Raw genomic sequence first — 17,207 nt, 5'->3', positions numbered from 1 at the left:
TGTTCGATATGATATCCAGTAGTGGTGAAAAATGTTGAACCTTTGGACCTTGAATGTCAATGGATGATCCCAAATATGTACCTAGCGAGGGTTTGACTTCCATTTTGAGTATGTGTTTGTAGCTTTGGCGGTGTTCAGGTGTGATATTTGGACTGAACTTCACAAAAGATTTTTGTAGATTGATCATTTGGCCCGAAATATTGCAAAATCTTTTTACGGTTGTGTTAATAGCCTGACACGCCGCCTTCGAGGCGCGAAAGAAGAAGAGAGCATCATCGGCGAAAAATAGGTGCGAAATAGTAGGTCCCTGTTTACCGATCTTAATACCTTGGAACAGTCGTATGTCCGTAGCCAACATAGTCATTCGAGATAGGATATCCATACAGAATAAAAAGAGATACGAAGATAAAGGGTCGCCCTGTCGTAAACCACATTTCGGCACAAATGTAGGGGTTGCCGACCCATTGACTAGAACTCTATAGGACACTGTCGAAATGTATTGTTGAATTAATCGTATCCAATAAGTAGGAAACCCGTATGTTGTCAAACTCTTTAATATGAACAACCAGCTAACTCTGTCATATGCTTTATTCATATCCAATTTCAGCGCTGTAAGATATCGAACTCCCGTTCTTTGTTTATTAATAATGTGGGTCAACTCATAAGAAATCAGGATATTATCGTCCATATGACCCCCCGGAACGAACGCATTTTAACCTTGGTAGTAGGTACTTCATCCTGTGGACCATACATTTTGCAATACACTTGTAAATGACGTTACATAAACCTATTGGTCGAAAATGGCTTACCTCCTCCGACGGTGTAGTCTTTGGAAGTAGAATCAGGATAGTTTTGTTCCAGTCTTTCAAAATATGGCCAGTAGAAAAGAAACGTTGGATCGCTTTTATTACAGAGGGCTCGAGGAGATCCCAATGAAGCTTAAAAAATTTCGACGGAATACCATCTAATCCAGGGGATTTATCGTTTGCAATTTTAAAGATGGCATCTCGAATTTCATGCCCTGTAATAGGAGCCATGAGCTCCTGTGAATCCGTCTCCGATAGCCGCGGAAGGTGAAGTTCTCGGAGCACTGGGTCAATCTCCGAGCCATGTTTTGTATTCTCCAGCGAGGTTCATCAACGACCCTATAGATGTCTCTGTAATACGTTTGGATTATCTGGGTTATGTCGTATGGATTTCCACCCAATCGCCATTCGAAGTACGAAGCATATAAACGAAATTTTGTTGTTTCTTTTGCCTGAGTCTATTGAATAAATTTTTTGATGGGATGTCCCCAAGTCGAAGATGCCGATCTTTAATACGTTGTTGCCAATAAGTCACTGCTAAAGAAGCTTCACTTAATAATGTACGATGGCGCAGCACCAGCGAAGCGCCTTGATGTATGGACTGAATTTGGTTTCCTTGATGTTGAAATTCGTTAAACATAGTCCGCCAATTAACACCCCAAAAAAGCCGTTTATCCAAGCACCAAGATTTGAGACGATTGCGGACCACATCCATTTTCCTTACCAAACTATACATTGCGCGCCAAACCCTCAATATGTATTTGCCAAATTTCATGGATAATAGTCGATGATCTCTTTGTGATGACATTTGTTCTCTTGTCATGGACATGTCGATGATCTCTTATCTAGTGGACGTAAACATCCTTTGAGTATTGCTCATTGTGCATTCAACTCATAGTCGTATGTAGGGGTGTTTGCAGTTTGGGTTGGTGCGGTTTGGGATGTAACTCATCCCAAACCGCAAGTATACGGTTTGACATTTTTTCAATCCAAATCGCACCGCACTTTTTCCTAAACTAACCCAAACCGAACCGCGTAAAACGGTTTAGTGCGGTTTGGTTTGCGGTTTAATCATTTTTTCCTCCACGACATTAATTTTGTAATCTAAGAGTAAAAAAAAAAATTGTTAATAAGAGTCCAAATAATTATGAAGTTGACTTCATATATAATGATTTATCAAAAGTGTTAAAGTTCTTTACCTCAAACTTCTTTTCTCAGTTTTATATTTGCATGCCACCTTGTCAAGTGTATTTAATTTTTTTTAAAAAACATATAAAATTGCGGTTTGCGGTGCGGTTTTGGTTTACTAAAATTAAAACCCAACCCAAACCACAAACTGTCGTTTGCTTGAAATCATAACCCAAACCGCAATTTTAAAACCGGAAACCAACCCAAACCGCGAAAAAACAGTTTGGATTGCGGTTTGGTGCAGTCCAGACCACACTCTGAACCGCCCTAGTTGCATCATGCATGTAGATTATCTTCTCTTTCACATCAGTTTATTTCATGTATTTATTCGAGGAAGCTAACTAAAACATCGACAAAATTCTAAACTTGGTCACAAGGCTACTAACATATAGGACACACTAGCTTCAAGATTGAATACAAGGCTAAATAGCCAAATAGTAAATACTCCAACATATGTTGGGATGAGGATTCGAATCATGGGTAACACCCTGAAATTCAGGATGATACTACGCTAATGTAGGACATTAACATCTACTCTAAATATCTAATAAAGATTTTCTTATACATTTTAAAAAATTGGGTGGTACCTTTTCAAAAATTAATACGAGTAATAAATAAATTGTAAAGTATTACTTGTGGAACAATAGGTGTCCATGTCATCAAAGAGTGGAAAGAAGAGAAAAATGAGAAAACTTCCCGGGGTTTTATCTCAATCTTAACAATAAATATGCAGACCGTTTTATCCACTTCATCTTTCTTCTTCTCTCCTGCTAAACCCTCTTTAGCTTTACTAATTCTCTCCCTAATTCCTCAATCAATTACAGAATTCCCCCATTTTCGTCATTCTAGGGTTTTAACACACTTTCCGAAGAATGTGAGATATTATTCTCTCTCCACTGAGCAAAGCTTCAACAGCTCAAATTGAGAACAAAAGCAAGATAAAGAAATAATTTTAAGTTGGGAATCTTAGCCTGACAATGTGTTGTTGTGGTTATGAGCACTTCCATAGTGTTAATTGACAATTTTATGGTCTTTAAACCTAGCTTATGCACTTCAATTCACAGGAAAAACAGCAATTTGTTGCCCAATTTCAGGGTTAGGGAAGATTTTGGTAGAAGAAATAATCGGATTTTAGGGTTAGTAGTTCCAAATGCGAAGAAAAAGGGGCTTAATTCGAGGAAGAAGAGCTGGTGGGAGAGGTTTTTCTTTGAGGAAGATGGGAATTGGCTTGGTTTAAGGGAGGAAGATTTGGAAGGGGAGGAGGAGAGAGAATATGAAGTTGAGGGCTCTGATGAGAGAGAGGGGATATCAGAGGAGGAGAGATTCGAGGCGTGGAGGAATCGGGCGGAGGCGCTAATTGAGTTGAGAGAGGTTCAAGAGGGGATTAGGAATGAGGAGAGTAGGAATTGGGAGGATTGGCTAGTTTCTGATGGGGGAAATGGTGTGGTTAGGAAAGAATGGGATTATGATGATGATGATGATGAAGTCAGTGAATTAAAGGAAGAAGATATTAAAGGTGATCTTGATGAGATGAGGCCTGAGAGGGGTTTGGTTAAGACACTTGAGAATTTGATTCTTGGAAAAGAGGATGATGATTTGTTGTACGAAGACCGCATTTTTCAATTTGCTTGGCGGAATTCGGTATTACATTTGTTCTTCTTTTGGTGTTGTGGTTTATCTTGATTTTTGCTATGCTGAATTGGGTTATGTGATTGTGTATGTTGTTAGGATAGTCTAACTTATAACTGTTGTTTTTCTTGCTGTTATATACAGCTACTAATACCTCATAACACTTGCTAGAAAAGTGCATGGCTTTAGTCTTATAAACTGCATTTTCTGTCTTGCAGGCTAAATTTTTGGCTGTTTTGGTAGTTGTTCCTTGGGCATTGGATTTTCTTGTTCATGACTACGTGCTTCTGCCTTTTTTAGATAGGTAAATGTTAGTTCACTGCTTTTAGCTTGCATATCACTTCGACATCTCAAACTGTCCTTGTTTTTTGTTGCTGGAATGGGAGGATAAGTTGGGGTGGATTGGTTTGGGGGAAATTATAGGAATTGAAGAAAAAGTCAGTATGCAATAGGGTAAGCGAACATATTGTTGAGGCAGTTCTATACCTCTATTGCCCTATGGGAAAGAAGGGTTGGTATGGCTTCTTGTACATTGATAACTATGTTAGTCATAATGTGAATTTACCAGAAAAATAATTGTACTTGTATCTGTTCAACGTGGATGAAGATGAACATCATATTTTGGGATCCCTGAGCATTTTTCTAATCCTAATAAATCTCAGGTTATAAAGACTGTAATATAGAGAGTAAATGTATGCAGTTGATTGGGCATATATTAAGTACTGCTTATGTGTTAGATGCATTAACCACTGCCATATCAATTGCAAAATAGGTTGCATATTGAATTTGGACTCAGTATCTTACTGGGCAAGGGGTAATAGTTTATTACGATCTGATCCTCTTAGGCCCTGTTCATTTAGTTCAGTTCAATTCAGAAACTCTCTCATGTTCACTTCCGTTCAGTTTCTCTCAGTTCTTAAGAACGGGGCCTTAAACACTTAAACCTATGTCCTAGAGTGGCTTAAGCCACAATTTGATGTGTTCTTGGAAGGGGCCATGCCACGGTGATCTTGGTTACTTCCTCAAATTATCACTATAGGGAGCATCACCTTTGACAGTATAGTAGATTGTTTCTAATTATTGGATGAAGATGTATGTATATTTGACCATGGACTAAAACGATAAATTTATTTATTTCATGAATGCAGGCTGGCTGGCCTTAGAAAATTATTTCTACTGCTAGCTGGGAAAAATAAACTTCTTCTTACTTTTCAATTTACGTCATACATTTGTGGGAACGCCTTAAACTGGAAGTATTTTCTATCCTTTTGGTTAACTGAGCAGAGTATTTCAATGAACTGTGACGATCCCAAATATGGTACAACTAGAGGATACGGTGATGGCAAAGACAATACAAAAGCAAATAGGTAGGTAAGCTTCAGATACCACAGCCCAAAAGAGGCTAGAAACACCAAATTATCCCGGAATGCCTCCACACTCTGTTACAGAAAATACGCACAATGTGCTCCTAGAAACCACCACACTGAAGGCACATCTCCAAAGCAGCTCCTGTTGATTGCTCTTCTCAATACATATTTACTCTTTTGCATGTGACCCAACAAAGAAAGTGCACAACCATGACTCTCCTTCTAAACCAAAAGGTATAATTGTATAACACCAGCCACCTCAATCGAAGAAAGAAATGAAATCCAGATTCAACATTCTTGAAACTCATAACACAAACATTAGGGAACAAAGTTCTAGATGGCTGACAGACCTACAAAATATATGTATTAATCAACTTATTGAAAGTTGTTTTGAGTCTATCTGTGTTTGGCCGTTGTTTCGATTTAGCTGCTCAAGGTGAGACGTAATCTGCCTTGTTGTCATCCTGGAGCCCTTTGGTATGTTATCCCAAGGACTACCAATTTCAATAGCAGCACCTTAACTCCAACTCTATCTATCAGCCAATTCTTAGGCTTTGGCAGCGATTTGTGGGTTTGGCAATCTTTGGGCGACATGAGCCACATAATGTCCGGATACAAGAATTTTATCCTTCATAGGAGCCTTTTCTTAGTTTCAAGAAAAGGTCATGTAATGTCATTGGGTCCACGATATGTGGAATTTAATAAAATAATCAGAATGTGGTTGATATGGGAATTGTAAGATGTGTTCTTCTGTGAGCAGATATGTCAACACTGTACCACTTGCTGCGGAGTTGCTTGATGTGCGTAGAGGTCAAAAGCTTGAAATGGTGAAGGAATTAAATTCTGAGAAAGCAAGGCTTCGGTTTGAAGCTGAGATAGGCAAAGCTCCTCCACTTTCTGAGGAGGAGACATGGTGGGAATTGCGGCATAAAGCGTAAGTTTTACTGCATTGCATATTTATTTACCTCTATTTCAGGTAGTTTTTTTAGCACGGTTTCATATAGGCATAATTTTGTAACTTATAGCAAGAGCTTTGCTGAAGATGCTGTCAGCACCTTTGGTTTAGGCCATCCTTTGGAGATTTTTCTTCTCTGTGCTGCTGGTCTGGAATATTCAATCTAGTGTCATGGCCTCATGTGACTTGTTGTGAGCTATGATGGATTGAGATCACATTGCCTATTATTCCTTTGTTAGGAAGTAGACTTAGTATGCTGATACGAGAAGTCCTTATTTCTGTAAGACTGTAACTGCTTGCCTAGTCAGATTTAAGTGTCTGTAAGCTAGCAATTGTATTAGCATTCTTTTTCTCTTTCCCTTGAATACACAAAAGCAATTGTCATCTTCTGTTAACATGTGTTTGTTTTGGTCATTCTGACAGGTTAGAGTTGCGAGATGAATGGAGGTTAACTAATCGGATAGCATTTGCCAACATTTGGTCTGATATGGTCTTTGGGATATCATTGTTCCTCCTGTTGTACTTCAACCAGAGTAAAGTAGGATGTCTAGCTCTTTTGCTAACATTTGTCTTTGTATATGTACGGTTTTTTTTTTGCAGTCCTCATGCCAGTTCAGTCATGATTGGTTTCATACTAAACACTTGGAAGTCTGTGACTGGGAGCCTTGTGCATCTCCTTAATTATTATTTGTTTTACCTCACGAGCAAAGATGGTCAAGGTTCTGAATCATGTCGGAACCTTGACCAGCACACTCTTGTTCTGCTTAGCAGTATCTGTTCAATTTAAGTTTCAATTTGATTGCAAATGATTTGAAATGCGGTAACTAAGTTATGTTGTTACCTAATCTGTCCAGTTGTCGACTCATCGATTAAAGTTGTTGACTCGTTGATTACTTTTTGTGCATTGGGTTATACTGGACTTTAACAAAAGGATTTAAGTCCTTAACAAACTCGTGCTAATATGCAACGTGTAAATGCTTTCAAATCGAGGATATAGTGGACTAATTCTCCTCATTTCCCCTTACCGTGCTTAGATTGGATCCCCAATTGAGGCAGTTGGGTAATGGTGATAATAGTGATTAATGATAGTACTAGCGGGTCTAGGGTTTACTAGACTCTTTTCTGATAGTCCTTTTTCATTATGATGTTTTCATGCTTGCTGTATTTTCAACACAAAGTAGAAAATTAAACAAAGTGTTACTGAGTAGCTCTATCATTGACTTATCTCATAAACCAATAATTGTTTCCTAATGACACAAAGGATTGCTCAGTGTTGACGGAAACGTAGGTTCCATGTTCATTGGGAGTTCTTGGTACTGCTTTGTCGTCTTTCTTATATTTTCATTTGTCCTCTGGGCTGAAGCACGCTAGACTTTTTTAAATCTCAACTAGAGGTATGCTAATAGTTGACAGAAATGTAGGTTTCATCTCCATTGAAGAATTTAAGTAGATTTTTTTTTACTGGTTTTCTGGGCTGAAGGACACTGAAGAACTTGAGTAGCTGTCAGAAACTTATCCAAGGAGAGACTGCTCAATTTAGAAAAAAAATTACATTGCTATAATAAATGGAATCTGAAGTTGTGGATGCTTATTCCAAGCTTCAGCTATGGATTGTTGTATGAAGAGGATTCTTGGTCACTTGCTTTCCTTGCCGAACTTCCTGTTGTTGTTTTTTCCCTTTTTTCTCCCCTCTCCTCGTCTGCAACCAACTAATTAGCTTGTTTGCGGAACTTGATTTATGTTTATGAAGTGCTCAGATCTGCAGTGGTTAAAGATGCACCTAGACTGTGTTTACTGCAGTATTGGTTCATTGACTGCAGATAAGAAAGAAAATGAAAATTATTCTCAGATAATATCTAGGGGAGCTTGAAAATAATACTCTGAGTAGCAATTATTAATTTTATTGCTGGAGTCACTCACGAGCTTGTGGGTTGGGGAAAATGGGGAAAGAAGAAGGTTTTGTTGGTAATATATAATGTGAGATCTGATTTCCTATCCAGGTGACTGAAAGCTTGTCGCTTCCATCTGTGATCTTCTGCCTGTAGAACCTTATTTATTATTTTTTGAAATTTGCAGGTTGCTTTACTGAAATTCACGGGATATAAAATTATCAGCAACATTTCAGACACTGGAAAAGCATTTCTCATTATTCTCATCACTGACATTTTTCTTGGGTAATCTTAATATGAGGACTTAATTTCCAAAAATATGATCACATTATGCAGAATTCTTTTGAAATAATTTATTGACTGATATATTTGCATTTGTCATGCAGGTATCATTCTGAATCAGGTTGGCAGACTGTATGTGAAGTCATTGTTGAGCATTATGGCCTAGAGGTTGATCAGTCTACCGTTACAATATTTATATGCCTGGTTCCAGTTATTATGGACGCCTGTGTGAAGCTTTGGGTATGTTCAACTTATGTTAACATAGGAATTCCTTACAGTGGATCTATTCTGCTTGTATAATAGATCTAATCATTGTCTTAGTAAAATTTCATGATGTTGCTGTTAAATGGCCTTGTAAAGCTGTGGAAAACAATTTATTATCAGGGCTCGAGCCTCAAGTCACCTGAATGCCTCATTTGCCTCGAGAAATGTCTAATTTACCAGGACTCGCAATAAAACATTTGTTGCTAACTTGCAGATAACCAAGTCTCTTTGCTGCTAATTTCTATTACTGTAATATACCACCTTTTCTTGATCTGGAGCTCTTAAACTGGAGCTTCTAAGTAATAGCATACAGCTCCTTTGTGGAGTATGGTGTGTTTTTCCTTGTTTCTTTTCTTGTAAATCTAATGAATCAATGCTGAATTTGCAGCTGTTCAAGTTCCTGCCGAGATTGTCCCCGAAAGTATCTAATATCTTCCAAGAAATGAAACGTCATTGAAGATATATTTTCCACCAATAACATACAGAATAAAGGAAGCACGAGCATTTTTTGCCCTTCAAATTCTTTGGCCCTCTTTATTCAGAGGCATCTGTCAGAGACGATTACATTGGAGATATACATTCAGGCTTACTGAGATGTACAGTATGATTCCTATTGTTGTAAAGTTCACAATTTACTTTTCATTTTGTTACGAGATTGTCGAACTCAATTTTTTGGTGGAGGGCGACCATGATATGATCGATTGAAATCATTAGAGAAAAAAGAAACATACAAGCTTTCAGCGGTTATTGGTTGCATCATATTACACAACGGTTGTTGGCTGTTGGCTGTTGGCTGTTGGCTGTTGGCTGTTGGCTGTTGGCTGTTGGCTGTTGGCTGTTGGCTTTTGGCTTTTGGCTTTTGGCTTTTGGCTTTTGGCTTTTGGCTGGTTTAGTTGGATTGTTTGACTGACTGAAAGCATTGGTGGTATATATCGGCTTTTTAAGTTGCCTGTTTAAGCCAGCTGTTTGCAAAAGTGTTTGACAAAATTAATTGTGGCTGTTGGCTGTTTATTAGAGAGTTTGTGGGCCAATAAGCCAAAAGTCAATCCAAAAAGCTGCTCCAGACAGCTTTTTCATTCTGGCTTAAAAGCCAACTTTTCAGCCAACCAAAAAGACAATAGCCAAACACTTTTTTGACTGTTTGACCAAATTGAAATGCTAAAAGCCAATGAAAAAACCATTTACCAAACATGGCCAAGCATGATGGACGAGGATTATTGTGTTATGCCTACTCCCATTGTCTTTTGTTCCTATGAGTGGTTATAGAGCCAACACTATTTATTGATTGTGAAGTCACAAACAATCACTGTGTATCGAGTCACAAACAATCACTGTGTATCGAGTCATAATCGTCATAGGGATAACTGGATAAGGTTGCGTACATTTGAACCTTTCCAACTCGCCTAAGTGAAAGTTGCGTGAATACAAGTAATTATGTGTGCACGGATCATGAGGGCTATTCTAAATTTTAGTTGTCTATCTGATGTTGTTGTGCGTTTAACATATGATTACATGATTTACAATGAAAGAACTATACCATGGAGGATAATTTATGCTTCTGTTTCCCATAAGAGTATTAGGTACAACTGAGTAGGATTGACATATCCATAAGACACAACAAAAGTTGGCTCTCTAAATTACGCCAAAAAAAAAATCTAGCAATTTGGCCCATGCAGGTCTCGAACCTGCGACCTTCGCGTTATTAGCACGACGCTCTAACCAACTGAGCTAATGGGCCGGATGTTATATGTTTCTCCCCTTGAGTGAATTCGTCTTGTTCCGTTGTATTTGAAGGTGAAAGTGAACTTGGAGTCTTGGACCATATCATATTCCCTCCGCTTCCTTTTAAATGGTTATACTTTACCTTTTCATTTTTACCAATATAAATATTTGAACATTTTGTAAAAATTATAAAAAGTTGATATTCTAAATGTATATATATCAAAACGAATTAAATAAGATTTGATATGATCTTATTTTTCCTTATTCATCAATCATAAATGATAGTCAAATATAAACTTGTAAGTTGTGTCAAAATTCAAAGTGTAACCATGAAAAAGTCACGAAGGTAGTACTATTTTGTTAATATTTCTTTGGGCTCCTTATAATTTCCAAAAGTTCCTCTTAATCGTTTTTTTAAAGGATTCCTCTTATATATTATATAACATAAACTTAGCTTGACACATTATCCGTAAAAGAATATTTTTTCATGGATAAAATTTGAACGACTTAATTTAAAATTTCCACTTATCTATTCAAAAATCTAACAAAATTAGCTTATTAAAACTATAATTTAAGAAGACTGAGGGTCTGTTCTCCCCAACTTATTTTCAGTTCAGTTCTGCTCCAATAAGTTCAGTTCAGCTCCATTCTTTTATTATTATTTTGTTAAATATTATTATTATGTTGGTATAATTTAATTTACTAATTACTCTTATTATTATTATTATTATTATTTAAATATATATCATTACTATTAAGTACTATTATTATTATTATTGTTGTTGTTGTTGTTGTTGTTGTTTCTATATATCATTTTGTTTATTACAGCTTTACTCATTATTATTACTATTATTATTAGGAGGAACATGATTTAGGTCAAAGCACAAATAAACCCACTTTTTTTATCCCATAAACCAATCAAATCGCGTCAAGACGGTTTACTAAATATTTTTATATTATTAAATCTAATTATTAAAATAGTAATATTAATTTACTTCTTAGATATTATTGTTATTATATATCATCATCAAGTATTAATATATTAATACAAATAATATAAAATAATTATTATTAATTATCATTATTATCATTAATTATTATTATTATTAATTTATGATTATTAATATTATTTATATATAACTATCATTTAAAAATATCCAAAATACTATTATTATTATTATTATTATTATTATTCAATTATTACTTATCTTTATAATTATTATTTAATATTCATATTATTCTTGTTTAAAATATTATTTATATATTTATTACATTCAGTTTATTTCAATTCAATTCAATTCAGTTCAGTTCAGTTCAGCTCTGATAAGTTAAGTTCAGTTTAGCTCCAATAAGTTCAGTTCAGTTCAGTTGTTTTATGCCGAAGAGAACAGGCCCTGAGATTTTCCATTATATAATTTAGGCAATAAACAAATTAATAAGAGTGTCACATACTCACATGTGTCTTTTTTGTTTTTATTTTAATATAATGTAATAGATTATTTTTCTGTTGAATCCTATTATATTTACACATATATCAAAGCATCTTGGCTAACACGGGTTCGAATATGACTTTTATTTAATCAGTTTAAGGCACTTTTGTATCAGTTTAAACTATACACAAATTATTAGAATAGGCAGTCTAATTTTACATTAAAATTAGACGAAATCAAGTCTACATTCTCCAATCAAACCCATTTCATCTTACCCTAACCCAACACTATCTCTAGACATCTCACACCAACCTAGTCGTCCCTTGTTTTTTTTCCTTTTTTTGTTTCCTTTTGAATCTCAAACTACAACAAACAATTTTGAAATTGACCCGTCAATCTCATCGAATGGATTAAACTAGTCACTAGATGGATTAAACAATGTGATTACATTCTCTTCTTATATCGAGCTTGAGCCATTGCCTAATCATAAATAAAAAGTAAACGATCTCCTATAAGACCGACTGCAGCTATATAATTAGTTTAAGCCGCATATCATTAGTTTATGTATATTCTTTTATAAGTTCATGAATATTATTTGTACGATTAAGTCACATATTATCAGTTTATGTATATTCTTTTATCAGTTCTACTAGCTTTCCACCCGTGCAAAAATGCACGGGAGGTTTTATGTAGAAATGGTTTGGAGCCGTGTATAATGTGCGACAACATCATTTTGTATATTAAGTAGTTGTTTTTATTCGAAATATATTGAATCCGTGATTATTAGAATCCATGTATTTAAGATTAAAAGAATATACAATGTAAAATTATATTTAATATATATTAATCCTTTGTTAAATATTTTAACCTTTAAAAATATTGTAATCGTGATATATACATTTATAATTACGTAAATAAACAAAAAAAACACATTAAAATGTGGGGGAAATACTTTGTTTATAAATTTAAGATTTTAGGATGTTTCTCCTAAAATCATGATTTGAATAGTAGCTGATTGATTTCAAGTTTTCATAATCATATCGTGTATTAAAAATAAATGACGTATGACCCGTATGTTCAGTGATTGATGTAGCTAATGTCATGATAAAACATGTGAACGACCAACTTTTTTTTTTTGCTAAGCAAAAGTTTACTTTCTCTTGGTTCGTTTTAGGTTGTAACTGGTTGCTCTAATTAATATAATTACTTGCTTTGCAAAAAATATTCTTAAACAAAAAAAGTTGAAATGAAGAAGCTTTTGTTCTGCCTATCGTTTTATACAAAGGCTCATATAAAAACACAATGTGTAGCACTACTGTCACTCAATCATGCAACAACTTTCATACTCCTTGCTTTCTGCATCCCACTCAACTCATCTCTCTTATTAAACTATCTTATTACAAATTTTATTTTTTTTAATGATATGATTATCCAAATTGTATTAAAAAACAATCTCAAAGTTTATATAGCATGATTTTCATCAAATGAATGGGGTTATCTCTAAATTTCTAAGTGAAAAAATTAATTTAAATAGAAAATCACTCAAAAAAATTATACAAATATGGCATATTTTTGTCTTGATTTGCCTTTTATTTCTTAATCACCATATGACCTGTTCTTTTTCATATTCTTTTCGATTTTTAGAATTGTATTGTAGAACAATTTCAAACTTCTATATTTACATTCCAACATACTCGTGAATGAGGTTTATCTCGTAATTTTAGGTTGAAATATTTATTATGGCCTTGTGATTAAAAATTTAGAAACTTGTAATTAAAATAGTTTAAAACTGGCTTACGACCTTGTGCTGCAAGATTATGACTTGTAATTATCTATAATAGTAGTATGATTGTTCTTATTTTCTTAGAACGGGCCTTATAAAAAATGGACCTGCTTAGGTCATTTATTTAACTTTAACTAACTTTTTACGGTAAAACTTGTCTCATAGATACTTTAAACTCAAGTAATTTTATGCCATTGTTCCTTATAGTCAATTTAAATGTCTATATCAATTTCTTTACACACAAAAACAAAGTATAGCCCCCTAATACCATGGTTCTCATGTGTGATGGACATAATTTATGCTACTAATAAATTTGATCGAAAATTTTAGTATAGGTTTTTGACCCCTGCAAATTACATGGGAATGATAAATTTAAGATTTTATGATAGTTTCGCCAAAAATATGTTGTAAAGTTCATAAATATTTACCGAAATATTATAATTAAGCCTATGTATTAAATATTATTTAATCAAAGTAAATAGTGATTACGTTTTCCATCATTTTAAAAAAAAACATGTGAGTTAATTTATCAAATAGACAATATATTTCATTATATATATCTTTCATTAAGAGTCCTTATGAAATTGAGATCTAGATTTCGAGCACCAAGTCAATAACTCGCTATATATTTTATACTGAAATTATGATTGGTCGTACTGTTAGATATATCCAATAAAGGGCTCTTATGAGTTAACAATATAATTTTTTTTCTTATTGTTATGTGCACAGTCCACAAAAATATTCTTCAACTATATCAAAAGCATACATCATATATCAAGTACGTACATTATGCATCAAAAAGAAAAACCAATTTTTTGACCTGATAATTAGTTATGTATACATCAAAAAATAAAACCATATAATATGTTTAAAAATTGTATTTTTTTATATACCTTAATATCAACTTATACAATAAGATATCAGACTTTATTTTCAACTCTTTATATCAAGCTTTATATACAATACTTTATAAGTTGTTACACTTTATAGCAAACTTATACAATGTTTGTATTCAGATTATTCAGGGAACTTAAATGAGATGATTCTTTCTTCATCTTCCTTATATTGATGTACCATATATTAAACTTCTTTATGAACAATTATCCATTACCAACCGCCATTCTTCTTCCTCTTCGATTTTCCATCAAAACCCTCCAAAAATTAAGTCCAAAAAATACGCCTACTCATCTTCTAAAATCTAGAGACTTCAAGCAAATCAATTACAATCTCTCATTTATAAGTAGCTACATTTTTATACTTTAAAGCCACAAATTATCGATCAAAATTATACTCCAACATCTTGAATTGTTATCTTCTCAAGTCATCGATTTTTGCAACAACAACAATTATAAAACTCACGCATGTGGGTTTTGTGAAGAAATTAAGCCTTTGATTATCTTTATGTTTTTTGCATTTGAAGCATGGTTACTATAATCCCTTAATGCAACCAAGGTGTACATCATTCGATCTACAAAGTGAAAATGACTTAAAGACCGCATGCAAAATCGCAAATCTATGAAGGAGTTGGATTCAATGGAGTTCGAAGAAATTTTCTAAATGGGTCAATGTAGGTTGGAATTATTTGGTAAGTTTATTTTAAAAAAATGATTTTTGACTGATTATGATGAAATTTCCATGATTTTATGTTTGCATGTAGTTTTTAGCAATTATATATATCTTATAATTATAATACTAAAATGAGTCATATAATTTATAATTGATAACAGTGAGTGAGAAGAATCAAGATTCAAATTATTTGAAACAATAACATGAGGTTGAAATGAAATAGTGAATATGCCAATCTATAAAAATATTCTAATTTATTACAGTTAGTGAGTGAGAAATATATTGAAAAAATCAAGATTCTAAGTTTTAACAGTTAGTGAAAATTTATTTAATATATTAGAATATTAACTGTCATTTAGAAAATTTAGAATTGAGATTGAAATTAGGATTAATGCACATTCTAATTTTCTGGACAATCAGTTTATATTAGGGTGTGATTACATGAACATCTTATATAATAACATTTTTTACCTTTATTTTTCCGCAACTATAATAACAATTCTTGGTGGGTGAATTTTGAATTTTAAATAAAAAACATTCAATTATATTTGATTGGCAGCTATAATATAGGCAGTTGTTTAAAACTTCCCACACTAATATCATTGTTTGATTTCAAGGTAGTTTTTTTTGGAAGGAAATTATCACGCCATGTGACATCAGAATTTTGATGTGAACACTTTATATAATAGAGTGTCGAATTTGGCGATGACACGTGGCAAATGTAGTAGTAGCGTGACACGTAGGCGAAGTGAACATTGAATAATGCTAGCTTGACACATAAGCAAAATGAACCTTGTTTTATATATATATATATATATATATATATATAGGAATGAGATCTCGTGAAAACTATCTTTAGGCTGAAAACTGAAAACAAGGGTAACTTTTAACCCCTTTAGGGTAACTTTTAACACTTTTAGGATAACTTTTGCCAATTTTGGGGTAACTTTATTATATTAAGGGTAGTTGTATATATTTGAAGGATAACTTTATTTATTATAAGACTAAATATTACCACTTTTAGGATAATTTTTACCGTTTTTAGGCTAACTTTTAGCAATTTTAGGGTAATTTCATATATATTTCAAGGGTAACTTTATGCACTTTTAGGGTAACTTTATATTGCGTGTTTATGAAATCTTATGGTTACATTACTTGGATGTTGTTGCTTTCTCTGATGTAAAACTGATAATTTTAATTTTCCTAATCTTTCGTTTCATGTGGTATTGTCTACTTTTTACTTTTGGTGTTCTTCTCTGTTATTTTTATCTTGTTCATTATGGTGTAGCATACTCTGTTTTTATTAGTTTCCAAAAATTGTTATTAGTTGCTGTATTAAAGCTCTTTGTTACCCCCTCTCACTAACATATATTTGGCGAAATTCATACAACCTATTAGCTCAATTGGCAAAACATTGTGTAAGACACAACGATGTAGGTTCGAATCCTTCATAGGTTTAACTATAATCAAAATTAAAATAAGTTACCCTTAAAATCTAAAAAGTTGTCCTAAAAATGGTAAAAGTTACCCTAAAAGTGGTAATAGTTACTCTTATAATAAATAAAGTTACCCTTGAAATATATAGAACTACAAATATAATAAAGTTACCCTAAAACTGACAAAAGTTACCCTAAAAGTGTTAAAAGTTACCCCAAAGGGCTTAAAAGTTACCTTGTTTTCAGTTTTCAGATTAAGAGCTGTTTTCAGCGGATCCTACCCCTATATATATATATATATATATATATATATAGGGCTGGTAATGGGTCGGGTTGGGTCAAGATCAGGTTGGGTTGGTGGGTTGGCGGGTTGAGAATCCCTTGACCCAACCTGACCTGTTAACTTAAACGGGTTGAAATTTACAACCCAACCCAACCTTATGATAAACGGGTCAATCTTCAGGTTGACCCATTTAAATTTTTTTTCGTGTTTTTTCTAGAAAAAAAATAAAAACAACATAATTTATTTGCAAATAACAGTAGGCACCAAATTAAAATTAATTCATTATATAACCATATGATAATATTGTTCAAAATCAACATAACTTTTGTTCAAAATCAACACAAATGTTCAAAATTAACATCATTACAACTTCGTAAGTAGTTATTTAACCTTAAGTGTAATGATTAAGTAAGAGCAGTAGAGTACTCCAAATTCTTTTAGGGGTTTTTTAGCTTGTTTTTTCATAAATGAGTTAGGTGGGTCAAAATCAGGTTGGAATTCTCAACCTGACCCAACCCATTTAATTAAACGGGTTGGGTCAGGTCGTCCATTTAATTAAACGGGTTCAAAATTTTGACCCAACCCATTATTAATGGGTTGGGTTCGG

The 17,207-nt window shown here is 33.6% G+C and overlaps 1 protein-coding gene and 1 non-coding gene across 2 annotated transcripts; one reads left to right on the top strand and one right to left on the bottom strand.

The window, feature by feature from the left end:
* Window positions 1-2,706: 2,706 nt before the first annotated feature.
* On the top strand, window positions 2,707-9,127 carry LOC104906632 (chloroplast envelope membrane protein). The gene is made up of 7 exons (XM_010695412.3): window positions 2,707-3,635; window positions 3,842-3,927; window positions 5,751-5,924; window positions 6,369-6,483; window positions 8,022-8,119; window positions 8,221-8,356; window positions 8,769-9,127. The coding sequence occupies exons 1-7, from the start codon at window positions 2,988-2,990 to the stop codon at window positions 8,835-8,837; spliced, it is 1,326 nt and encodes a 441-aa protein (XP_010693714.1). The 5' UTR covers window positions 2,707-2,987; the 3' UTR covers window positions 8,838-9,127.
* A 917-nt stretch (window positions 9,128-10,044) lies between these two features.
* Window positions 10,045-10,118, bottom strand: TRNAI-AAU (transfer RNA isoleucine (anticodon AAU)). The gene has a single exon. It is a non-coding gene; the product is annotated as a tRNA-Ile (tRNA).
* Window positions 10,119-17,207: the final 7,089 nt, after the last annotated feature.

This window comes from Beta vulgaris, chromosome 3 (genome assembly GCF_026745355.1).
Source record: "Beta vulgaris subsp. vulgaris cultivar EL10 chromosome 3, EL10.2, whole genome shotgun sequence".
NCBI classification, from domain to species: domain Eukaryota; kingdom Viridiplantae; phylum Streptophyta; class Magnoliopsida; order Caryophyllales; family Amaranthaceae; genus Beta; species Beta vulgaris.
The sequence above is the reverse complement of the archived record's forward strand: the minus strand, read 5'-3'. Positions and strand labels throughout refer to the sequence as shown.

Bases quoted from the DNA above. Each gene is read 5' to 3' on its own strand.
- LOC104906632 (XM_010695412.3), top strand. From the start codon at position 2,988: ATGAGCACTTCCATAGTGTTAATTGACAATTTTATGGTCTTTAAACCT. The intron at 3,928-5,750 runs GTAAATGTTAGT...TTCTGTGAGCAG, and splicing joins CTTCTGCCTTTTTTAGATAG to ATATGTCAACACTGTACCAC. The intron at 8,357-8,768 runs GTATGTTCAACT...CTGAATTTGCAG, and splicing joins ACGCCTGTGTGAAGCTTTGG to CTGTTCAAGTTCCTGCCGAG.